Source organism: Topomyia yanbarensis, chromosome 3 (assembly GCF_030247195.1).
Source record: "Topomyia yanbarensis strain Yona2022 chromosome 3, ASM3024719v1, whole genome shotgun sequence".
NCBI classification, from domain to species: domain Eukaryota; kingdom Metazoa; phylum Arthropoda; class Insecta; order Diptera; family Culicidae; genus Topomyia; species Topomyia yanbarensis.
Window position 1 is genome coordinate 339,685,529 of NC_080672.1, and position 27,440 is coordinate 339,712,968.

The 27,440-nt window shown below is 37.2% G+C and overlaps 1 protein-coding gene across 9 annotated transcripts in view; it reads left to right on the plus strand.

Moving 5' to 3' along the window:
* LOC131694076 (potassium voltage-gated channel subfamily KQT member 1) overlaps positions 1 to 27,440 on the plus strand; it is a 1,057,856-nt gene that overhangs the window by 864,992 nt on the left and 165,424 nt on the right. For 7 of the 9 annotated variants that reach the window (XM_058982447.1, XM_058982449.1, XM_058982451.1 and 4 more), the window contains 2 exons: positions 5,177 to 5,247; positions 5,757 to 5,884. In XM_058982447.1, coding sequence (XP_058838430.1) covers positions 5,177 to 5,247; positions 5,757 to 5,884 — 199 coding nt within the window. The remainder of the gene's footprint in view (positions 1 to 5,176; positions 5,248 to 5,756; positions 5,885 to 27,440) is intronic. The other 2 variants (XM_058982448.1, XM_058982452.1) reach the window with 1 other exon arrangement.

The following is a 27,440-nucleotide window of genomic DNA, read 5'->3' on the forward strand; positions in this document are numbered from 1 at the left end:
ATATTTTGAAAAAGTTATACTTTCAATCCGATCTATTAAAAATAAAAAAAAACGCTTTTAATCCACCTAACAGTGTGATGAGACATTTCATATAACTCTTATCACTCTCTTCGGATTTTATATCGATTGAGAACATTTAGAATTTACTGTTTCACGATGTTTTTGATAACACATACCTTATGAGGCAGTGGTAGAACACAGAGAAACGGTCGAGCCAGTATAGGACAACATCAGTGCTAGAAATCTCAACGGCAAAGCGGGAAAAGGCCCATACAATAGACGGACAAACGAATTTTTAGTAATGCTCTGTTAATAGCATATCTATGTTCTTCAAGCAATGCATTGTGGAAGGAAAACTGAATTTGCTAAAGTGCTTGTCAAGAAACCGAAGTTTTTCTTTGAATCTGTTTGAAGTGCATACTCACAATAGCGTTTACTCAAATTTCCAATGCGACTGAGAACTAAGAATTGAAGTTGCAGCTCTTGATATTACGCTACCTCTGAAGTGCATGCGTTAATAGTTCAAACTTTACTTCGATATCGACTTTTTTTAAAAGTGACTTCGCAGTAGTATCTTTGATTTGAATTACTATTGCTAATCCTAATGTCAGAGAACATATTAAAAAACTCTCATATCTTGTTAGGGAAAATCATTATCATTGCCAGAACTTTTTTTTTTCGTGAAACTCTTCGATAAACTTCCGTTAATCGCGCTAGTGCACTGGGTTCACACTGCTCGGAAAATCTAGCGAAATCGTCTTAAGGCACCAGCGGATCTGATTCAGAGTCCTGCACGATTTTCGATGGGTTAAAGGAATACTAGAAACTAACGCCTATATAATAATATTCAGTTCAGCAATTCGAGAGATCGTGCTCATCGCAAGCCATGAAAAATAAACTGCGTTGTGGAGCGACGGTCAGTACTCCGTTTATTAAAAAATAAAACTATTAAAAAATTTCAAATACTTTATAATTTTCACACCGCTATTAGGGAAAGTTATTTAATCAGCTTTTGTAATAATGTGTAGGAAAAAAACTGATAATTTCTGTATTTTCATAACCTGCAACATATAAACCCTTAAGTATACCAATTAATTTAGGATACACTTTAACATAAACTATCGCATGATTGGGAGTTCTCCAAATTTTGGAACAAATCGATAAAATTGGTGTAGTTTGATGCAATTGAAAAAAATATCCTCAAAAAATGGGATGTACCTATTAATTTGGGACATGTGAATAACAAATACAGCAAAGACCCGTTTTTATCAGCCCGATGGTGTATTTTAGGCAGACAAAATGGGAACATATTTTTTCTTTCTTTATAATAAACTGAAGCTGTTAAAATAATCTTCCTTTCCTTTGATGTAGTCTGTTTCTGATTATTTAATATTAGTTTCTTCTAGCGTAAAATTTAAAATAAACGATGAATTTATTTTTGCATATTCGCATCTTTAAGATAAGGAAAATATGCTCAAGAAAAGCTTTACTCGAATTCAGCCTTGTTCGTCTGCTAGAGCCCATTAAACATATTTTCATATTAGGCTAACGAAATGGGGGGCACGAGTGTAGAACGACTTTTTTTCTACTTACGTGGAGTCAGCGGCGTAGCCAGAAATTTGGTTTGGTGAAAATCGAATTAACTGCCCAAATGGCCTATTTCTAAAACCGTCATCTTCGATGTTTTAAAAATTTGAAGAATTAATTTTTCAAAAAATAGTAACAGAGTTCGTGTCTTCAGCGAATTTCTTCAGTATCATTTAAAACAACTTTGTTGAAGGCATGGATACTATGTGTAGGGAGTACATCGAGCTATAAAATGATATTTACGAAATGTTCTTAAATCCATTTTTTTCTAAAATAACTTTCTATTGTGAACTTCAAGCTTTGGATAAAAAATAAATTGGATTGTTTGTAAAAAGTAGAAGAGCTTTATCATAAACAGTAAAATCATAATTTATTTTAAAGATAAATACAAATACTAATAATTCAATTTTTGATTTTTGACTTTAGTGCCAATACCTTATTTAGGACTGGTGATATCCAACGGGGAAAAACGATCGCAAATGGTGAGTGAAGCTAAGCAATCATGAGAAAAAAAATCCCTCAGAGGCGATATTCGAACTCACAGCCTTTGAGACTCCGGCCCAATGCTATCCCTGGGTATGATGATATCCCAGAAAGAAGATATGATTATCGCACTATCGGGCTGAAATCTCAAAGGTTGCGAGTTCTAATCTCGCCTCTTTCACATGATTGCTTAGCTTCACTCACCAATTGCGATCGTTTTTCCCCGTTGAAATACAAATAGCCTAACATATTTTCATACCCTGAACACATGGAGCCTTCATGTCTTCAACAAAGTGATTTATAATAGTACTCTTGAACTTCTTTCTGATGACATTAACTTTCGAACTAAATTTGTTTTAAGAGTAAATTCTCCATAAATAGGATATAAATTATTTTATCAGATGAGTGTTGTTTAACGTTTATAAATTCTTCTAAGATACTAAACCTCCGAAATTGGTGGTTTCGAAATTATCTTGACCTTAAATTACCGTTACATTTATTTTATCTATTCATATAATTGGTAAAAATCGATCAGGATTTGCTAGAGTCGAACGGAAAACGCTGTTTTCATAAATTTTCCTTATTAATCATATTACGTTTTCGTCTCAACTCTACGCATTCCCAAAATAAAGATATTTTCAGCAAATGTTGAAAGGAATGCAATTTTTCGTTGAGCAGTACTGTTTCATAGACATTAAATCAATTCCAACTTCGCTTCCTATTCAAAAATTTACCCTAATTAATATTTCAGTACATCCTTTCAAAAGTGAAGCTGATGGAAAATAACTATAAGATGAAGAAACGCACCCCTATCCCAATCAGAAACACATAACAGAAATATTTCAAAACTATATCTCGCTTTGTTACTTGTTATAAATTTCTGTTATTTTAACTACTAACGAGACCTAATTTATAACACAATCTGTTACAAAAATTGTGTTCTGTTATAATCTTGTTATTTCATTCTGATATATATATATATATATATATATGTATATATATATATATATATATATATATATATATATATATATATATATATATATATATATATATATATATATATATATATATATATATATATATATATATATATATATATATATATATATATATATATATATATATATATATATATATATATACTCACTAACAAATATCTTCCGCCCGTGATACTTGTGTAGTGCCCAGTAGTATATATACGGCCTCTAGCAAAAGCAAATATCGGACTAACATCCCTTCCCTTTTCTTCCACAATCTACGTTCGGGCCTGGGCGGCGCCGGTATTGATCAATAAACGCTTATGAATTACCAGGAGTTGCACATTAAAAGATGTTTCGCTACTCCCTAGCATAATTTTCTACTGATTCCCTGTGCAACTTCAGCTAGTCCAGATCGATAACGGAGTAGCGACCAGGGGTGGTCGCACAAGCTCAAGCAATCTCGGGCTCATTCAGTTTTCAGGTTACAGCAAGCATCAAAATAGTACACAGAAAAAAATATTTTGTAATTTTAAGTTTATTTTCATGCACATATTTGGAGCATGAATATAAATGTAAAATTAAGTTCCACCACAAATACACACGACTTGTCGTGCTTTCTTCAACGAATTTTATTATAATTTTACACGTGGATTGAAAATTACAGTTTCTTTAAACGGAAAACCAATGCGCTTCTTATGTATTTTTACTCGAATACTGCTGTAAAATGGATGACATGTAATATTACACGAATGAAAGTGTAAAATTGTATGCTGTTTGATGCTCCAATTGATTTTAACGTAATTTTCAACCAAATTTTTGATTCAATCGTTGTATGTTTACATTCGTATTGATTTACATGTCGTTTAAATTTCATTATTTTTTGGTGTGTACATCACATTGCGAACATTCGGAATTTTTCTAAAATCGGAAACACTTGTAATAAGAATACTAGAAAAAATTATCGGGAAAGTACACGTGGACATTTTGGGGAGGAGGTTGTAGTTCCTTCTCCCCATACAAATGAAAAGCGACAAATCTCAACGCCTCTATTGTATGAAGCAATGTAAATATATATATTCTATAGATATTTATGCGTTTTTTATTATTAAAAGAACGGTTGGTTTCAAAATCGTCCAATGAAGGACGTTCGTTGGACCAATTTGGACAACGTCCAAATAACCGTTCAACAAACGTCCATCGTTGGACCCGCGTTGAACGATTTTGAAACAATTTTTTGGACGTCGTAGTGGGAACTTCGAAAAAATAAACTAAATGTAAAAAATAAATTCGAAGCACAAAAATCTAACTTAAACAAAACAAACGTTTTGGGATTATAACCCGAGTCCAAAAAGCCATCTTTTAATCTACAAACAAGGTGGTCGTTCCCGTACTTACTGAATTTTAGAATTCAATATACCATGATTCTCCAACCTATCATCTGCTAGTAAGCAACAACGAATAGCATCACCATTGCCCATTTCAATAATTCACCGTTTCAACCTTAACTCGAAATTATTAGTAGTTGCCGGTACGCCAACATCGACAACATAGGATTTTCCTAACTGCTGACCTTATAATTAAGCCTGGAATAGTGTATAGCGTTCTCGCAGTTCAGCACCAAAAAGGTGTTCACATTAATCAAAGCCGAAGCCATACCCGTAGTGTTACAGCCTGAACGATACACCAGTAGGCAGCAGAATGTCGTCCAAAATCGAAACCATTGCCCGTGATTTGTAGACCCAGACTGTGTCCTCGAAATGTTCTGTGGATCTTTAAAGAAACCTAAATCAAATAGCACACGACGGAAGCAATATAACCAGCAAAAGCGAAAAATTTCCTCCCAAGGCCGGTTATCCTGTATAGCAATAAATTAGGTTTAATCTAGATATACGTTTTAGTACGACTCGATATTGTTGTACCTAAATTTCTGATTCGTGTTTTCTCTCTATTTCTTCTTCGTGTACAATAAAAACCACAATGACGACATCGATGATGGTGATGATGATCGTGACGACGGTTAACCTTTTCCCGGTTAAATATATATCTTCAACAACTGTCAATTCCTGCATAACGTGGACAACTGCGTCTCATTTTTCAAACGACCCAAAACAATCGCAAAGCAGACGAAGATGAGGAACCGAGATGTGTACAGCTTACAAACCAGCACAAAGGGGCGATCCGATTCATACGAAAGGTAAGTCCGAAAATGTTCCCTAGACCCGGAAAATTAGAAATGACGGAAACGAACATGCCACTTTTTCGAAAATGTGTGCGCGTGTTCATACTTCCGTTAAAGAAAAATGATAATCTTCTTTCGCTATACCCCTAACCCTAAAGTCCCTATGTAGATCCTTACATTCCAACATCAAACATCCCTCAGAACAACTTTACTCGTTGGAAATAGAGAGAATGACGTCTAATGGAAAGACCGTCGTACAGAATGTGACATTCCATCTTTTTCCAAATTCACTACATTAGCTCACTATGATACATATTCATATATATTAAATGTTAATCCAGTACCATTAACAGCTATCGCTAGAGATTACCTATATTCACGTGTACGTTTATTCTTATAAATTCATGAAAAATAATATGGATCGTTACCACACCTTCCAAATTGGACCATGCAATTGTGGCACATTTAACCATTTAAACTGACACGAATGACAACAAAATTACCCATCGCCTTCCCCTGCCCAGATGAAGTACTTTGTAGCGCGACGAAAGTTCAAGGAGGCCCTCAAACCGTACGACGTGAAAGACGTGATGGAGCAGTACGCAGCCGGACACGTCGATCTGCTCGGTCGAGTGAAGAATGTTCAAACTAGGTACAGACACCAAATGTCATCCTTTCTGTAGAAACTATAAACGAGCGTATCTACTAAAAAAAAACCAACACCGATAAACCAAACTGCTACTATATCTATACACTAAACTAACCACTAACTAGCTATGATACTTTGTAAAAGTGTGTGTTGTGCTAAATCCCAGCTCTACCTATATACTCTATAGTGTTAAATTAAAACTCACCAAATTTTCGAAATTTTGTTTTTCTTACCTTTTGCGTTGGACTTGGTTTTTATTGTTTGATTGTATCCCAATTTTCCCGTGCTAATAAACTCTGAACGAAACACAAACAACACGCAGACAAAACACGACGTCGAACGCGAGCGGTGTGTTGTTGGAAGTTTTTATTTCCTCTTTTTTCACCTCGATAGTGCGCTGAATTGTTGATTTTGGTCTGGGTTTGTTTGCTTTACCATGCCTATCTATCGAGAGCTGTTATTTTCAATATCCTGGTTCCGGAGCACATTGCCGCTAGTCGCGCATTGTTTGAAACCCGTCCAATCTGGCTTCTGGGGTGCGGTGAGGTTAGGTGGACACTTTGTTGCTGGTTACTGGCTTACTTCTTGTACGACACTTTTCTGTGAATTTCCTCGGTGCCTTTTTAATCCTTTTATTTTCAGAGAACAACTAATGACATCTTCGTTTTTGACATTACACTATACCGATGTAGTTGGAGCTACACTCATTCAAATTCGGATCTTCATTTTCACTGCACGAAAACGCTATAACATACAATATACACCGAACCAACGTTTCTACTGTATGATCAAATTCAAACATATTTCTTGAGCGTTTTTTCAAAACGTCATATCTGCAATGAGTTACTCTCTTTGTTTACTTTCTCTTCTGTTAATAATTCGGTCACTTTAACATTTATCCCTCAGCTCTTTGCATAATATGCTAGTTAAAACTAACGTCTTTCGATCTGTACTGTAAAATAAGTGAAAAGTGTTATAGTGACGCCGTAAAAATCGAAAGAGAAAGTAAACAAAGAGAGTAACTCATTGCAGATATGACGTTTTGAAAAAACGCTCAAGATTTGTATTTGGTATGACATAACGGTAAATGTAAATGCTCAGAAAAAATACTTTTATTCCGTGTTCGTGTCGAATTAATCTTCAATTCAATCAAACTCTTATCAAGCTCCACTGCTGTTTCCCATTTCTATTGGAGCGGCGCCCGTGGGAAAATGTTGAATAATATATGCGTTTTAGAGGAACATGTGAACCCTCGTAGTGATTCCTGCACATCTCGTTGATGTTGCTGTTTTCAATATACATACATGCTTTTCCCTGGATGGATAAGTTAAAGCAATATACTATGGTCCCAAAGCTGTATTTAGGAAGACAAAACTGTTTGCGTCTAAACCGTTGATTTTAGATATATAGTATCTTCGGCAAATTTTCTTAGAACTTTCTTGCCGTTTTTTTTATATTAGCTGAATTAGGGTGGTCCTTGTGGTTAGGGTGTTCAAAGTATCAACTTCTTAGATATGTAAAATTCAGCTACATAATGTTCTACAAAGTTATAAATCAATTAAATTAAAGCAACTTTTCTAAAGAAACTATGTGGCTATCTCTAATGGTTCATGTGCTATGATTTTTTCAATATTTAAGGTAGGGTGGCTCTTTAAAAATTGGTTTTCTATTAATATCTTTTTATGTGTTAATTTCTCGCTAATACTTTGTTCTAGAGGTTTTTAGAACTTTTGTAAATACACATTTCTGATGAAGTAATGAAGTTTCTATCTCTTTTGTTTGCATAGTTACAGGCGATTTTCAAAATAAAAATGGTTTTTTTCAAAGCTATATATGTTCCAACATTGCAAATGGATTTTCAATATTTTAATTTCATTTGAAAGATCGGAACTTTTCGTTCATAACTTTTCAAATAGACGAGATAACAACTTTATTACTTCAGCAAAAATATTCGCTATACAAAGTTCTAAAAGTGCTGCAAACAAAGTATTCACAATAAATCAATGTATGAAGTGACAAATGAAAAATAGTGATTTTAAGAGGTCACGTTTACATCGCTCAATCTCTTATGGTACAATCAACTGAGAAATAGTCAATGTGTGTGATAATACCAAAAATCACAGAAAATCTATTGACATCTATGTGACACTACATTCTACCGTACAACTACATGTTAGTGTGAATTTACAAGCGTTAAAAGCGTACTATAGTAAACTCTAAATAAAAGTTATCTATTACGTGGCCAATGAAGCAACCGTTATATAGGGGGGAATTATGCTTTAGGGGTGTTTTTACCAGTTCGCGGCTAGCGATTTTCAGACCTCTTACTTTTATTTGTTTTGAAGTAACAAAAAATTGAGAAGCTTTCCTTAACTTACCCACAGCCCTCATTATAGTCCATAATTAATTTATAGTTTCGAACATTGCATGAATGTTGGAAAAGCATACAATAATTTCCGCTGCTATGAATAACAAACTCGTTTCAGGATTTTATTTTAAGATAACAATACGTGAACTAAAGCATTTTCTTTCTAGCACTCGTTTTGAGCACTAGTCCAAACCAAAAAGGATTTACTTAAGTGAGCATAGATAACGTTTGTTGGCCGATTTAGAATTAACGTTAGTTTGCAGCTAACACTACTGTTAATCCACTGTACCATTTCGATTTAGATGACTGTTCTTTGAAAAACGTTTAAAAATCCAATAGAATTGCCATGGCATACGGCACACAATAACTATTTCTCAGTTGATTGTACCATAAGAGATTGAGCGATGAAAACGTGACCCCTTAAAATCACTATTTCTTATTTGTCACTTCAGACATTGATTTATCGTAAATAGTTTGTTTGCAGCACTTTTAGAACTTTGTATGGCGAATATTTTTGCTGAAGTAACAAAGTTGTTATCTCGTCTATTTGAAAAGTTATGAACGATTTTTGTTGAAAAATACACCATTTTCAAAAATTTATTAATTATTTTACAGAAATAACGCTCTCGCAATTTTCTCACCAAAAACTAGAAAAGTTCCGATCTTTTAAATGAAATTAAAATATTGAAAATCCATTTGCAATGTTGGAACATATATAGCTTTGAAAAAAAACATTTTTATTTTGAAAATCGCCTGTAACTATGCAAACAAAAGAGATAGAAACTTCATTACTTCATCAGAAATGTGTATTTACAAAAGTTCTAAAAACCTCTAGAACAAAGTATTAGCGAGAAATTAACACATAAAAAGATATTAATAGAAAACCAATTTTTAAAGAGCCACCCTACCTTAAATATTGCAAAAATCATAGCACATGAACCATTAGAGATAGCCACATAGTTTCTTTAGAAAAGTTGCTTTAATTTAATTGATTTATAACTTTGTAGAACATTATGTAGCTGAATTTTACATATCTAAGAAGTTGATACTTTGAACACCCTAACCACAAGGACCACCCTAATTCAGCTAATATAAAAAAAAAACGGCAAGAAAGTTCTAAGAAAATTTGCCGAAGATACTATATATCTAAAATCAACGGTTTAGACGCAAACAGTTTTGTCTTCCTAAATACAGCTTTGGGACCATAGTGCAATAGTTACACAGTACTTTGATTAATGTGCAAATTCTCATCAGCTTGGATAATTCCGGAAGGAACAATAAAAGAAGCAGGTTACATTCATGCATGTGTAGCCCATCAGCATTCCTTCTCCATTGTAATTACATAAATGATGGAGGCGCATTGTTTTTCATGCTCTCACACACAATATCCCACCCACGGCGTAAAGTTGTTAATGTTAAAATTAAAAAGAAAAAATATTCGTAACATTTAATTTAGATTAAAGATTTAATTAAACATTTCATTCATCCATTCCATAACGTGAAAGATTACGAATCGTTTTCGTCTCATCTATATATAGTAGACTGACTCATCCACCAGATAGATCGCTAGATCCAATATAGGAACACTACTGTTTGTATCGGATGTCGGATCGGATGATGTCCCGCAAGTACAGAAGTTCTGTTGGCTAATAAGATCATATCGAAATCGACAGGTGCATTTCAGTTAATAATAATAGTATCCCTACTCAATAAATTGGTGTTTCAAAGACATCCCTGGTGGTTTGGTGACAAGCCAAAATGTTTTTATGGTCAGTGGTTCTGGGTTCATTCCCAGTAAAAGTCGTTGAGATCTTTTGATTTGAAAAATCTCTGGTTACATCTACCCATGGGATATCTAGGATCCAAATGGTAGAATCGTTTCCCCGTATTCCGTTAATAGGAACACAGGGCGGAGAGGAACCAAAAGTAAAGAAATGTGAATAACTTTAGTTAGTTATTAATTAGTTTATAGCTAATCACCCTCATCAGTAACTAGCACGATCTTGATAATAAATCTAAACTACAACCAAAATTTGGTATTGGTTAAACGCTAAAACCACCTAACCGGCAGCAACATGCTGCTAGTTACTGATGAGGAGAATCCGAAACGCTACAAACCAACTATAAATTAGGTAATGTGCCTTCCGCATAAAACAATTCGGATCGACATAAAAAAAATCTGCTTCTCAACAATTAACATTTTCACTATTCTATATTAGAAGTTATGAATTCCTCAGTTGTCACGTAAAGTTCGGTTAAAATTGCTTTCAAAACGAAACATAAAAATCACTCGAATCATTATCAGTACAATACGTTTCAATGCCAGCAATGTAAAACAATCGGAATATAAAAGATACCGAATGCACGTTTTCGTGACACGTAATATGCCTCAGCTTTCGTCATTTGTCCATACACTGAAGTTTGAATTTAAAATTTAAATTATTTTATTCCAACAACACAAAAATGTTCTCTTTGTGTGAAGCATATTTTTAGAACACACCACATTACTAGAAGATTTGTTAAAATATTTACACTACTAAATGTCCGAGGTCCTACAAATATCCTCAAATGAACGCATATGTGCAGCAATTTAATGTAATAATATAGTGAAAAGCTAGATTTGACAAGAACATTTTAAAACTTCTTTTTCTTTGGGATTTCATGAACGTTCGTCTTCATGACGTCTTTAAATTTTGGTTATAGGGTGGAGTGCAGTGTTTTAAAAAACAACATTATTGGTTCAGTGCCAGTCTAAGACTGATCGGGCAGAGCGAAACATGCCTAATGCAGCCAAAAAGTGAAAGACTTGGCACCGGTAAGACCTCAAGAAATCACTTTTGGACGTTTCCATGTGGATTTGTCCGGTGACAGAGTTAGATGTGAAGAAGAAATGAATATTTTGCCACATCCGCAGATCGCTTGCCAAACAAGGTTTTCGGGTTGGTTGGCTGAGGGGTCCGATGCCTTCCAAACTTTGTATACAGGGTGTGTTGCGATTCCAAGCTGCTACTGGTCTATTGTTACCCACACGCTAAAAAGTAATTAACAACTGAATGCGACTTTTCTTTGAATGATTTTATATTTTACTAGCTAATACCCATCGCGCGTTGCTGCGACTTTCAACGAAATATGAGGAAAACACAATTTGATCCGAAGCGCCATCTGACGGGCAGATAATCTCCAACCAATAGCACAAAAACACGCTCCAGAACCAATGCCTACTATGTATAAATTTTGACGGCAATCGGTTAAGCCGTTTGGGAGTTTATAAATCATATACATACAAACATTGACTCAAATCGGATCGCTTTGAGGTCTTCGACAATGTTGTAAAGAATAGAATTATCTTCTAAAGTTTCACTTTTGGTGATAATCTAGTGTATACAGGGCAGCCTGTCAGCGAAAATGTGAGCACGTGGGTTTTCTCCATGTAAATTGTGGAAAAATCCCATACAAAATTTCAATCACGTTGGTTCGGTACGTAGACTTGTTCGATTTGGCTCAAATTTGGAGCAGACACTGCTGGTGGGATTAGGGATCGACTCAACGATGGACCGATGGCGTTTTCAAAAATTTGTCAGTCAAATGCACATTTCCCGTGTTTGCTGCGTTCTCATCGTATTTTATGATGCACATTGCTTTAATTTCATTTTATAAAAATTAAAAATAGAATTAAAAATTATAAACTCTAAATAAAAACTAGATTGAACATTCGGACTGCCATAGAAATACGAATATCGCTACTTGTACTGTTTGTATTCATAAGAATCGACAGAAGAAGGGGCTGTCTTTATTGTTTTATTTTATATGTGTTTAGTACCTCAGGAAGCAGTGAAAAGACGAAAGTGAATCCTTTCGATTTCGTCGTTCGTTGAATCGATTTGAGAATTTTAGGCCCAGTTTTCGACTACTAGTAAATAATGGCCCCCACTATTCAACAGGGCCGGCGTTACACTTTTAGCACGAGTGGGTAGTAAGCATAGGGTGAGGGTAATAGAATAGGGATTTGTCTCATTTTCACAATACACACGCTAGCATTACATTTACATTAAATAACTTGCAGTGTGTTTGTGTAAATGAAGTTGTTGTGCATCGATATTTTCAAATGTGTGCCCGAGATACATACGTGACAGATTTCAAATTTATAAAAATGTCCAAAATTTCGAGTGAGTAATTACCCACTCGGTAATTTTCGAGTGAATAGTACTACCCATACTACCCACGCTATCCGCCGGCCTTGTTATTCAACCCTTGAGTCAATTCCTAGCCTTACCAAAGGAGTATCAAAATTGACTTAGTTTTACGTTAGTTTTTAACTTTACACTACTTTGTACATACCATAAACCTTTTTATTCCTACACAAGTTCAAATTTATGTCCTTTCTCACCGAAGGAAGTGATTTCAATTTCACTAACGTAAAATTAAATGGAAGGAGGCCACCTTTTCAAGAAGTACGTCTTGTTGAATTGCGAAGTGTTTCAAATAACGTCAGCGATAAAAATAAAATTTAACTTTTACATGCAGCTAAGTTTGCAAATTTTTGGTTTAGGTTCGATTTTTGAGGTACTATTATTTTCAGCAATTGTGAAAGCATGCTGACAACGAAGGTCGTTTCAAAAGTTTCAAAAAGAGCTATTTTGATGTAAGCTCTCACTTTTTCTAACAGCATTACAACCAATTAGAACCAGTCGGATTTGGTAGAACTATTTCAAGTAGCTTACTAGAATATCATAGTTACTATCTTAGCTTTTAGCTTGGCTTAAAACTATGTGTGCGTGTAGAATTATTCATACATTCACAAAAGCTCATCACCGGCTAAAACGCCCCACCCATTGTTGTGGGGCATACTCACCGATTGCTGTGGGGCATACCATCCTCTTGTTGTGGGACCTATTACACTGTAACCGGGGGCATTTTACCCTGAGTAGAAGAAAAAAACTAGACTTTAGGCATCTTTGAAAAATGTTTAATAATAATTGTTTCCGAATGTTTTTAATAAAAAATAAAACGGGCACTAATTTCTAACTAATATGACAATAAATTGAAGTAGTTGGTACGGAGATCATAGTGTCGAATGGTGAAATATAGCTATTTTTGCTTAAGGGGGGCGTATCAGACCTGTTTACTCTATTAGTTTTGCAAAAAATAGTCTCATTTTGCAATGCAGTATTTTACGAACCAAGTACTTAAGATGCTCAAGCTTTGAGTTAGCTTAATTTGGTTCAAAATACTATTGAGATTTTATAATAAGAAAATCGAAAAATATATGCAAGTTCACGAAAACCACGGATTTTTTAGTGAAACCTCAAAACTGTCCAATATCTTTATTTGAAGGGTTAAGTTTATTTGCCAATAATTATTATTTCCAAAAAGTTCACAGAAGAGCATCACATCACAGATAGGGTAAGGTGGGGCAAATCCGACCGTTGGGTAAACCCCTCTGTTATCGAAATTCAGAAACACTACACGAACTAATATCAGTGTTGTCGTGTAGATCATCGAAAATAATCATAATGGTGGTATGGCAGCATTTTATTATTTTACATTGAGATGCTCAAACGACAATAAGTGTGTTTTTACAACTTTTGATTTGATTTTTGTGCGTCTTTGAACACAGGATATTTCTGATTTTTGAAGTGATTGCATAAACAATATAAGTGAATTTAAATTCTTTGATTAAAGTCCTACAAAATGCATAGATGAATTGAGTCCAACTTTTTTCGTAATTTTTGTTAATTGCATCGTAATGAAAAATGACGCGGTAGGGCAAATCTGACCTGTAGATAGTGGGGTAAATCCGACTGCTTGTTTTGGTAACAAAATGTTTATTTATCAAATTGAAATATATTTTTATTATTTTTAGCACAATAGTAATGTGCTTTTATTATTTTTTGCACATAATTACAAACGAAAGACACAAAAACGTGATGAATATAGTATTCGTCCTCCGATGCAAATGGGAATATCTTTACATGCTACTGCTCGTGATTTTGACATTCCAATATTGGCATTGAATTCCATTTTCTTTTATTACAATTCAATTACATAACATTCATTGATTGAAAACCATAAAATTTGGGTAATATCTGTACTAAATAAACCAATAACATAGGCGGTCGGGTTCACCCCACCATTTTTAAAAACAGCAAAAATGAACTTTTTCGTAAAACGCTTTTATCTCAAATGTTTTTCAAGATGTGAGTACATAGCTACACATAGAAAGTTGCGCAGAAGTCTAATCTTTAATTTGGTATATAAAACGACTTGATCCGATGTAAAATGAACATTTTACAGCCTAAACCATTTACTAGGTCGGATTTGCCCCACCTTACCCTACTATTTAATGCAATATGGATTCCCATAATGAAAAAAAATTATTAAACCAATTTGCGCGATAAGGGTATAAGACCTAACTTAAATTAAGTTTGATTTTTGTGTTTCGAATTCATTTCGTCAGTAACTAGCACCAACATGAGGCCAAGTTACACGATGTATCTAACCTAGTACCCAACTTAGCACTAGTTAAACACAACAGTCACACGACACATGTAAACGCCTAAAGCAACTGGCTTGTCCCGAATGATGTCCTAGGAAACCTTCTAAATTGGCCTCAATTTGGCGCTAGTTAGTGACGAGATGAATTCGAAACACAAAAATCAAACTATTTCAACTTTTAACGCGTTTTTAATATTCTACGGTGGATCTCTAGTATCCCGCCTGAAGGGCTTTTTCTATTGGCGATACCAGAATCCATCTGAATTATCGCAGACCACAATGGCCAATAAAACCACAAAATAAAAATTGTTTTGTAACGAGCCATCGGAAGATCACCTCACCAGGGTCAAAGACATCCAGCTTTATCATATTTCAGTATTTCTCATCAACTAGCCCGATTATCGGACAATTCGGATCATACAAGTCGCAATAGCGACCAAAAAAACGAAGAATGTGTGGTGCTTAGCAAAGCAATAATACTAAACACGATTTGTTTTATGGCATCACTAACAGTGTTCGTAATTTGGGAAAATTGCAAATTTTACGAGCACGAGAGACCATTTTTCGTTCATTTTCTTCGAAAACCTGCGACGCACCCTTGTCTGAGAAGGGGAAGGGAAATCTTCTTCCCTAAGCGAACATTCCTTGCATAGCAGCCAGTGCGCGTTCAACCGCTAGAAAAGAATCTCTTTTTGTTCCAAACCAACACCAGCAAAAAATGGTCGGGGATCAAGTTGTAGAAAAAGATAACTAGACGAGACGTCATCGTTTTTCTTGGCATGCGTAACAATTTGCAATATCGTGCTGTGGTATACCATTTAAACATTTCAAGCGAAAAACAACAGGATCTCAGATCTTTCTTCGGTGGAATCACCCGTAAAACCTATCTGGTTGATGTATCGGTGTCTTTGTTTCGGTTTAGATGATAAGTAAAGAACTGTCTATATTGCTACCATTTTATTGGATTTTAACACCTGAAAGAACGAAATAAAAACTTTGAATTGCTGATCATTGATCAACCGCTTGCTATGGATTGTTTTATCAGTCGCAGTCCCACAATATGCCTTATCCTACTTATTTGATAAACTAGGTCTGTGAGAAATACGAGCACCAATAAAATTTACTGCGCTGATTGTAAACATTACACTTTGAATTGGAAATCAGTCTCGGCATTTCAATCATATTAAATTACCATTTTGGGGGCACCATCTAGGCAGAATTCGTCCTTAGTGAGTTTAAGCATGTGCGTATATAAAAAGAGGCGTGTAGCGGGTGTACCTTTCCTATCGATAAACATAAAACCAACAATCGTAGCGACGCACAATTTGATTACTGAGCAGCTACTGCAAACGAATGATTATTATTGCTATCAATTATAATAAATATTCAACGTGTGGGTGGTTTTCTGCTGCGAGCGAAAGTGAATTGATTGAATTATGGCAGATTTGCTGTGCGATAGTGGAAATGTCAAACTGTCAAGATATTGTTGCAAATGTTTGGGGACAAGATGAGTGGGCTGTATAACGAAAGCTGTATCGCAACCAATTTAGTGTAGGAGCGGAACAAAGTTGTTAGCTGTCGGGGCCTCCACTTTGGACGCTGCTTTTTTGGTCCTCGCAGAAAAAAAAACAATTTGTACTATTACATTTACTTTCTTGCATATATTTTGAACAAGAACATAGATGAAACATTCAAACAATCCACAAATACCAAAGAATTGTCGTGTTTGCGTGAGCACATTTCTGGTTATGTTTATTCTAATATGAATGACAAATAAATCATGAATAAAATGGTTAAATTATATAAAAGTTTTTATTATATACTTATGTGCATTGGTTTCAACTTAATTTGCGATCAAATATTTACAATCTTATTTCTTCATATAACGCTTAAATTCAACCATTTTTGGTATGGGTGCTGTAATCAACACTGCTGGTAAGATGGATACGTTGCGTTTCTCACAAACTGCAAAATTCAATAAAAAGGAAATGATACCATGACATTTCTAGCAGATAGTTCTGAAAGATACTGCTATTATCCAATACGCGAACGAACAAATATTTGAACAAAATAACCTTAATAAACATAGAATGATTTAAGAGTCTAAAGACCTGTTCAAGGTTATCATTCAAGCAATATGTGGAATCGTTGCACTATATGGGTTAAAGTTCGTGTATATTTATTTTTATTCAGAGAGGAATGTAACCATCCTAAACCGGGAATTCGCAAACCCCTAGGGAACCGTAAAGTAATTGTTGCTGGTTCATGGTCTGGGGTCCGAAAACAAATTATGTGATTTCGAAGGGGTCCGTGGTACGAAAAATATTAAGAACCGCTGCTTTAATGGATACATTTTTTACGGAAGAAAATAACGATAAATACTAAAAAATCATTAACCTAGGGAAATATTTCTAGGTTCGCATGATGTATTGATTATTTAAAGCTTGACTGGTGGAAAAACAGAAACTAAATCACTCAAAAATTAGGAACATTTTTTAAATTTAATATGATGTTGGGTCAAATGAACATAGTATGGTATTAGTTTGGCATCAACTTGCCTAAGCTTGGGTTGTTTCCAAAGCCATCCAGCGTCGGGGCATAAAGTACTTATTGGCCTTAGTATAGTCGACCTTCAATGTGTGCCTTAGTATAGTCGACCTTCTATGTGAATAACAATTTAAGAGAAATCGTTCTGGTTCAACCGTTTAAATCGAACTATGTTTTATATTATACAAGATTTGCGCCGCATGATGATGATTTTTACACGCTGCCGATTTCAGAAAAAAATGGTCAGTGCGCTGCGCCGCCGAGCATATTTAAACGCGCCAATTCTATATTCGACCTACTGAGTGTATGGATTTAGGTATACTCTTTGAAAAACGATACTTCCCATTTCCAGTCTTCGGTGGATATTGCAGGCTATATGTACACAAAAGTGCTTAAGCATTTCAACGGTAGCCATGTTTTGTGAGCGGTTTGCTTATAAACTGTGAATACATATAAATAGTATCCCGCTATTAAGAGTCTGGATAAGCATAACTCAGCTGAATACGTCGGTAAGAGATTCTTCAATCAATGCATTTGACAAAGAACTATCCTGGAAATATTTTTCTGACCTTCTCCTCGCGGAGTCAACCAGAACGCAAACTTCAACAATCAGTCTATTGAAACCACAATACTTTCCACAATATTCTCAGTACTTAACAAAACAAGTTACTCATCACAAGAACATATTTGGCTAATGTGGACTTAGATAGAATGTTAAACGAATGATAATGTCACGTTTTCATAATTTCAAACTAAATAAACCGACATTTATATGGCTTATGCCAGCACAATTGTTTGTATAAAATCTGTGTAAATATTTAAATAAATCTGCAGCTGCAATTCACCATCGCACGCGTGAATCACTACATACCAAAAAATATGAATTTTATCGTTGACGTAATTTCAAACATGACACAATTAAACAAACAGTAATTCACAAAATGACGAAATATAACCATGTTCCGTTTAATTTTACATGAAAGATGTACTTTACATGCGCAATGCTATAAAATTACACTATTAACTTTTAAGGTAAACGCCAGATGTGGAGTAAAATTACCTGATTTACGAAATTCAGTGTCGTGTAAAATTAAAATCGAACGTAAAGCTGTGTCATTTTTGACGCTCGTATATGTCAGGGTCAAGAGACGTAATTTTACACGATTTTTTCTAGGTGTGTATTCTACCCAAGTTTGCAGACAAGGCCCATATATCGTTTTCTAAAAGTCTGCTGGTTGATCGTATACCCGGCAAATCGCATATCTCTACTTGCTTGTGTCATTTCAAAAATACAGTGTTATTTTTACACACGTTGGAGACATGTTTTAGATATCAGTTCTCAGTAATTTAATCAGGCATGTATTTGACAAGAAATTCGACTTTAGTCGTTCTATGTCATGAGGAAACAGGATAACTAGTAATGTAAATTCGAAAACCTTGGGAGTCAACTCGCGTCACGTCATACCTTTGATACAGTACTTCAATCTGTACGACTTTTAACTATTAACCTGGGACCGACAGTTGGGTAAGGCGTTGGTCTCATAAGCCACCCGTCGTATGCTCAAGTCCCAACCAGGAAGGATTCTTACCAGTCAGTAGGTACGCAGCACAAGCCAAACGATTGTCATGTAACCATTATTGAAAGCTGCCTACGAATAGGGTTCGCAGTACCGACCCTTTTTTGCGCGAACCGGTACTACGATACTGAAGCCCTCAGTACCGGTAGTACCGGTACTCGAATATTTTTTTAAAAAATTCGAAGAAAGTTTCAAACTGAAATTGAATGCTCAAACTGATGATCTTATAGATGATTGATTTGTGCTGATCAAAAAACATGTTTATTGTTTTTAATTGCTTCGGAATGGCAAGACTTACTTCACAGAAGATATTTTTCATATAGAGCACCTTCTTTTATTTCGAAATCTAGGCCACTTTGAAATCAATAACTGCTAAGTGGTGCGACTTTCGTAGATTTGAACAGATGATAAATGTATGAAACCCTATTAACAACAGTAAATCAAAGCGAGCATGGCAGTAAATCCGAGCAGGTTAATCGCATTACCTCTCTTGCTTTTCTGAAAATTGGTTCCGACCTTTATGTCGTTTGCCTACTATTCTCTAATGCATATCAAGGCTCCTTGCTTTCCTGTAAACTGTGGAGTTTTGCAGAATTTTCAACAATCAACAATAATTACAAATAATTACAAATCGCCCCATTTGAAGCAGTTCACCAAGACTAAAACTGTTAGCTACTAAATCGCTGTTCGTTATTTTATAGATAAAGGTATAAGAGCAAACCAAATACAGACATGACTTAGAACATAGTCTTATTACGCGCCATCCAGTGAGTAATGGAAACCAATCAGAATGTCGCTAATAAAACTTTAACTTCTAGAATTATTATGATGATGGCCCCACCTCATTTCCACAAAAAGGTGCTATCTCAACGATTTATCTAGAAGCAAATTAATATAATTAAACGTTATCTTGCAGACCGATATTTTGAAACAGATCTCCCTACAGAGTTAACATATTTGTCATGAAAAATTGTATAGTACCGAAAATACCGGTACTGGCCTTTGATCAGTACCGGTATTACGGTACCAAAAATGGGTCGGTATTCCCAGAATTTTCGTTACCGGTATTACCGGTACCACAACCCTAGCTACGAAGAGTACCAAAACGAAGTTTAGAACAGAAAACGTACTCATATCGGCATGATGGAAAGTTTACAACTGATTCTCTCTAGAATATCTATCCACCTTTCAATTTTCACAATTTTCTTAGCCATCAATTTGGGCAAAAACCTACAAAGTCGATACAGTAGAACTTAGCCGCAATCGAAACATAGTAACATATTGGCCTATGGTTCGAAGGCCATTTGATATTGCACCTGTACTAGAAGCTTGCCATTTTGTTATTTTGTCATACTAAGAATTTTTTTCAAGCGAGATACTTGGGTATCATTTTGAATTCTGGGTAACAAGCGATCCGAGAAGCCCAGAAAATGTCTGTGTTAATTACGATTTCAATACTTCAGTAAGACTCAAATCTAGATCTTTTTTGAATTTCGTTTATTTGACATGGCCCACCCGAGCAAACCAAAAGCCCATAATATCCCTATGGTCATAGGGTTTGACAAGGGTGTTTGAAATGGGTTCAAACCATGAAAATACCATCACCATGGTCCGGTAGATCCCATATAAATATCATATGTTGGTGTATTTATGGGGTATTGTGACTATTTTATGGTGTCTTGATGGTTGTGAATTTTGTCACGGACCATGTTTAAGGTCTTTTCAAGGGCTGTATGATGTTTGAATCCATGAGTATTTGCTCGGGCATAGCAACAGCTTAACATATATTTACAATATATAGAACAGTTAAATAAAAAGGCTTTCTTTCTATTGCGTGCGGACACCTTTTTTGTGGCGGGGTAACAGTTTTCTACTCGCCTAGTTCATTTTGGAGGTCACTTACGTCTCTCATGTCTCACGCCAAGGTATTCACCGTTAAAGCTGCTTTAGTGCCCAAGATCAGATGTTCCAAGTTAACCCGTCGTCATTGTTATATTAACTTTCACGCCGTTAGTACTGACAGTCGATTTTTGGATGTAGAATTTTGTCTGGCAATTGTTATTGTCGCTTGAAAAGCTACCACAAATTTGGCAACCGTTTGTAGTTCAGGTGTTAATATTGACAACTCTACTTTGGATTGGTTCATTATAAATGTGTGTACATGCACGTGGGAATTTGTCTGTCACGAGTGCATAGCGTGGTTAGTTTAATAATAGTCCCGCGTGTTTTGAGTTGTATAATCAAGTAGAATATTTCGATCCGCATTTTCACCACAAGATAACCATTAGGAATACCCGCAACGATGTCTCTGCAAGTATCAGGTTTCTCCAAGTATTAGGTGTAACGGACACTACTTCGCCGAATTGCGACATACATTTTGCAATTAGCTTTTGAGGGGTACTATGTGATGGTACTTCCGTAAGCACAAGCTCCATTTTAACCTACAGAAAATATTCCTCCAGAAGTGTCTCCAAAAAAGAGAGATTTGTCATTCATTGAATTACACGAAGGTCCCGTGAAGTTCTGACCGAACATAGCTGGCTGCCATTGCTGCCGGGATGGTATAGAGTGGATTAAGCATACTAGTGCCGATTTTATTGAAAAAGTATTAATGCACCAAATTGTCCAGATTTTCCACCCATCGACAAATTTGGAGCAAATTTCAACGTGAGTGTGCACATTTTTTTGCGTCTCACGTTCCATCCTCGATAACTTTAAAACGTGCTAATGAATATTGGTCAAAGAATAAACGAATCACGCTGCTTGTCTCGTCACGACAATTTTAGATACAATAGTAATAAAAAAGAAGCGATAAAATTTTAAATGGAACAGTCTTTATATTTAATTCCTTTTTTTTCAAATTCCATACTAATTGACATACAAAAGCATAATTTTAAATTTTATTACAGAATATGATTCTAAGTGTCATTTCAAAGCAAAATGTTTTAAATGCGTTTAAAAAAAAAAAATTCCAAAATGCGATAGTTGTCGCGATATTTTGGATTTTGCTCCTACAAAAACAATTATTTCGTAAAATTATGAAGAAGTTTTTTGCTGATAAGCTCTCCATCATGCAATCACATTCAATGTTTCATTTATATTTAGGTTTTGTTGACAAAATATAAAAAATTAAAAAAAAATGATTTTTTTTTGAAATTTTAATTTTTAACATAAATTTTGATTTTTGTGAAAAGCGACGTAAATTTTATTCCAGTGCATATGATTACAATTTTCATCATGATAGATCCTCGCGTTGCTGTGTAGCATCAAATGGAACTAGAAGTAATAGGAAAATGTACACTACTTCAGAGTGCTCCGAGTCGAAGCTAGCTAGAGTACTACATTTTACTGAAATCACAGTATGCATCGTATTAAGTGTTCCAATGAGAATATAAACGTGGATGCTTAAAAAATCTATCTGGAGACCAAGAGCTAAGAAGAAAAATGCGTTAAATCCGCAGGCCGTAATGATCATTGCAAAAACTAGATCCAGTACCTAAAGACCAACATCAAGCACCATCAGTTAGAAATACAGAAATAAGACTGTTGCGGGAAAACTGTGACGACTTTACCCCTCGATATCAAGAGCCAAACTATTGAGCCACCGTGCTGAAGTTTGTACTGTCAGACGAACAAGCAGGTAGAATAAGGTTGAACTCAACATGGCAGTATATGTCAACTAACCTTTAGGCAGAAAATTTCAGTTTGTATTCACTCGAAATACTAAACATTAATTTCAGTTCAATTATAAATATACCAATTAGACAGTTCTTGAGCTAGGAGTTCACTCTGTTGGCGAGCATTTGGAATTTAATTAGGAGACTGAATGTGAGTAAATGATAAATTATTTGCCCACGATTGTTTATAATAAAAATATAATTTCCAGCTTTGAGCTATTACATCAAAATTGGTGTTTTGCTACAGGACCTCCAAAATCATTACCCCTCGCTAACAGAAACTCAAAGATTCACGGCCAAAATTATGCAAAAATCTTTCGTTCGCCAGACTCGTTCGATGACGAGAGCAGCACGTGAGGTAGCTAACCTCCAAATCGAGATCCCACTGGATGATGCAGCACTATTGTTCGAACCATCCACGATCGAGACCGAGCGCGGCGACGAAAATGATTGTGCTGGCTGTGAAAAGCCCAATAATGCGGATCTGTACATGGTCCGATGTGTGAAATGCGAATTATATTACCACTTCTCGTGTGCGAACGTTACCACCGCTACCGTACACAACAAACCCTTTGTGTGTCGTACGTGTATACCTCTGAAACCGAGATCCATTCGTTCCGTCGGTTCACACATTAGCAGTACCCGTTCGGCGAGAATCGCTTTGGAGTTGCAGCAGATGGACGAAGAGTTTAAGCTGCAGGAGGAAATCGCGCAGGAGAAACTGAAGCAACTAGAAAGGAAAAAGCTGTACCTCTCCAAGAAGTACGAATTACTCCAGCAACAGGAGGATAACGATGAGAAGCTGAGTGTCCGTAGCAGCAATAGTCAACCATCACCACATAGAGTTGAGAATTGGGTCAAGTCGCAGATACAGATTGAGAGCGCCAGTCTGGGCATCAATAAACAGATGACCGAATCCGCTGATCCCGTCCAACCACTGGTTGAAAACACGGTAGATTTATTGAACGCCAATTTCACATCCACTCCATTGGCAAAAGCAAAAATTTCGAAGATTGTTTCTGAGCAATCGGCAAAAGAACCCGTAGTCAACGCTGCTGATGCTGATCCCAGTCAGGCCATTCCCGAATCTCCCAAAGTCGTTCTAAACGCCTTTTGTGCCAATCCGATTGCTGAGAAAAATTTCGACGGCCCCGTTGTTTCACCAGTTAGCATTGAAAGCATTCTCAACCTGTTGGAAATATCGTTGCCACAGAATACTTACACCGATGAAAAACTGAAGATTCTTAAAGTTCCCTCATCAACATTCGAGGAGTGGCGAAGCAAACTAAAGCGGAAGGATCTTGATGTTATTTCGGAAGATAAAAACGAGGATATCAAACAATACGAACAAAGCTTACTGGCACGCGTGAAACAGCTGGAAGATCATCACAGCAAGGAGCAGGCATTACAGCGCCAGCGTGAAGAACAGTTGAAACGCCAACTGCAGCAGCAAGAAGCAGAACAGACGAAGCAGAAAAATGAATTAAAATTGCAACTGCAGAAACAACAAGAAGAACACGCGAAGCAGAAAAGTGAATTAGAACGACTGCGAAAATCGGAGCAGCAACTGACTATTCAGCTGGAGGCAACGCAGCAGGCGCAAAAGCCTGTAATCAGTCAAACAGTGGACGAATGGTACAGCAAGGAGTTGCAAACCCTGCTTCAGTCCCGCGAGAAGAACCAATCGTCAGCAGCCATCAACAAAACTAAGGTCAAAGGTAATGCTTCGTCGGATCATAGTCATCCCTCAGTAAGCCCATCTGAAGCTATGTCCTTAAACGATGAAATGAACGATAACCACTCACGTTTAGCGCACCAAGAATCACACACCGTTGTGGATAGCCCTTTGGGAGGACGTACTCGATCTATACTCTCTTCGATACCGCCATCAAATGCTCTCTCGGTAGTGTGCCCAACAGAACCATGTCACAGCTTAGATCCATGCCCCCCTACTGTGGTAATACCCCCTCTGGGACCTACTTCTCAGCAAATTGCATCTAGACAGGTGGTGTGCAAGGAGCTACCCGTGTTTGCAGGCGACCCGGCTGATTGGCCGCTGTTTATAAGCAGTTACAACCATTCAACGCTGACGTGTGGGTACACCGATTTTGAAAATCTATTGCGGTTGCAACGATCACTTAAGGGAAGTGCAAAAGAATCAGTGAGTAGCCTACTACTCCATCCGTCGACGGTGCCACAGGTTTTGTCATCATTGAAGCTGTTGTACGGACGACCGGAGCAAATAGTTCATACGATGATTGCCAAAGTTCGAGCCACCCCAGCTCCAAAAGCGGACAAGTTGGACTCTTTGGTGACTTTCGGTTTAGTAGTCCAAAATCTTTGTGGACATTTGAAAGCGGTCGGCATGGAAAAACATCTCTCGAACCCTATTCTACTACACGAGCTGGTGGACAAACTCCCTGCGAACGTTAAGTTTAACTGGGCACTCTATCAGCAGCAAATGTCAGAAGTGGATCTTAATGTGTTCGGCGAGTATATGGCGCAAATTGCATCAGCTACAAGTGGTGTGACCATGTTTGCCGCTGCTTCCCCCAAAACATCGAAGGACGACCCTCGGTTTAGAATGAAGGAGAAAGTGTTTGTTAATACACACGCAACTATCGAGCGAGGTCATCGCAAGGACGACGACGAGTTCAAGGACAACAACAAGAATCGTACGAGCAAAGATAATAAAGCGTGTCCAGTGTGTGACATTTTCGGTCATCTGGCAGGTAGTTGTTCCAAGTTTATTAACCTATGCCTAGACGATCGTTGGAAGCTAGTGAAGGAGAAAAAGTTTTGCAGGCGCTGTTTGGTCCCCCACTCTCGATGGCCTTGTAGAAGTGAGCCATGTGGAGTTAAGGGATGTCAGAAGAGGCACCATCGCCTGCTCCACTACGAATACCCTGCAGTCGATTCGAAACCCAGCGAGCCTGGCATGAATGCTGTCGTCACCTTGCATCGTGAACCTACGGCACCGACGCTCTTCCGTATGTTGCCAGTTACGTTGTACGGAACGAAAGGAAAAGTGAACACCTTCGCCTTTCTCGATGATGGTTCATCAGTAACACTTTTGGAGCGCACGTTGGCCACAGCACTGGGTTTAGAAGGAAGGAAAACGTCTCTCTGCATCCACTGGACAACAGGGATCAAGAAGAATTTCGCGGAAACGCTGGAAGTTGACCTAGAGATATCCGGTGTTGATCGTCCACAGCGGTTTAAAGCATCAAACGTGTACACGGTGGATAATCTAGGACTGCCAGAGCAAACGATGAACGCCGCAGAAATGGCTGATGAGTTCAAGTACATGCAGAATCTACCAATTAAAAGTTTGCGATCGGCCGTCCCTGGGATATTGATTGGATTGAGCAATGTTCATCTTCTAGCAACACTGAAGCTGAGAGAAGGAAAGAAGGGAGATCCAATTGCTACGAAAACGCGACTCGGATGGACTGTTTACGGGAGCACAACCGGAGGAATAGCATCGCTTCCACACAGGCAGTTCCATGTTTCCGAAGATTCTGTTGAAGGAGACCTACACGATTACGTGAAAAGTTTCTTTGCAATAGAAAGCCTTGGCATCGTTGCATCACCCAGTTCGGAAAGCGTAGATGACCAGCGAGCCAACAGAATTCTGTTCGAAACAACCAGACGAACCGAAACTGGCAGGTTTGAAACCGGACTACTCTGGAAACATGACTATATTGAGTTCCCAGATAGCAAACCGATGGCGGAAAAACGCATGAAATGTTTAGAGAAGCGTTTAGCGCGAGACCCAGTACTGTACGACCAAGTCCGAAAGCAAATTGCAGATTTTCAAATGAAAGGCTATGCACACAAGGCAACTGTGAAAGAGCTGATTAGTTTCGACCCTCGCAGGACCTGGTATCTACCCCTTGGGGTGGTCATCAACCCGAAAAAGCCGGGGAAAATACGGCTCATATGGGACGCGGCAGCAAAGGTTGACGGCGTATCCTTGAACACCATGTTGCTAAAAGGGCCTGACTTGTTAACACCGTTGCTGACGGTGCTATTCCAGTTCCGAGAGAGACAGGTGGCAATCTGCGCAGACATCGAAGCCATGTTCCATCAGGTGATGATTCGAGAAGCCGATCGCAGCGCTCAATTGTTCTACTGGAGAGACTCGCCAGATAAAATGTTGGAAACGATGGTGACTGATGTAGCCATATTTGGTGCGACATGTTCCCCTGTCCATTCGCAATACGTTAAAAACCTTAACGCAACTCAACACGAAACGAGCCACCCTAAGGCAGCTGCAGCAATTCGTAACAAACACTACGTCGATGATTACCTCGACAGTGTCGATACAGCAGACGAGGCAGTGACGATAGCGTTGGAGGTAGCAGAAGTTCACGCAAAAGCCGGATTCCACATCCGCAATTGGATTTCGAATGATCAAACGGTGTTGCAGAGAATCGGGACCGTTAGTCCGTCGACAGTAAAAAGCTTCGTCATCGAAAAGGAAAACGGTTTCGAACGACTGCTAGGAATGGTATGGATACCGGAAGAGGACGTGTTCTCATTCTCATTGAATATTCGAGAGGACAACATGAAGTTGCTGACTGGAGAAGTGGTCCCTACGAAAAAGCAGTTGCTGAGCATAGTGATGAGCATTTACGATCCGAACGGTTTGGTTTCTGTATTCGTTGTTCATGGAAAGATATTAATCCAGGATGTTTGGCGATCAGGCGTGGGTTGGAACGACCCCATTCCGGACAAACTCTCTGGACGCTGGAAGCAATGGATTGCCCTGCTACATAAGATAGAAATGGTAAAGGTTCCTCGCTGCTACTTCAAGAATTACCATCCGGATAGTCTAAAATCGTTGGAGCTTCACATTTTTGTCGATGCCAGTGAGCAAGCATACTCTGCGG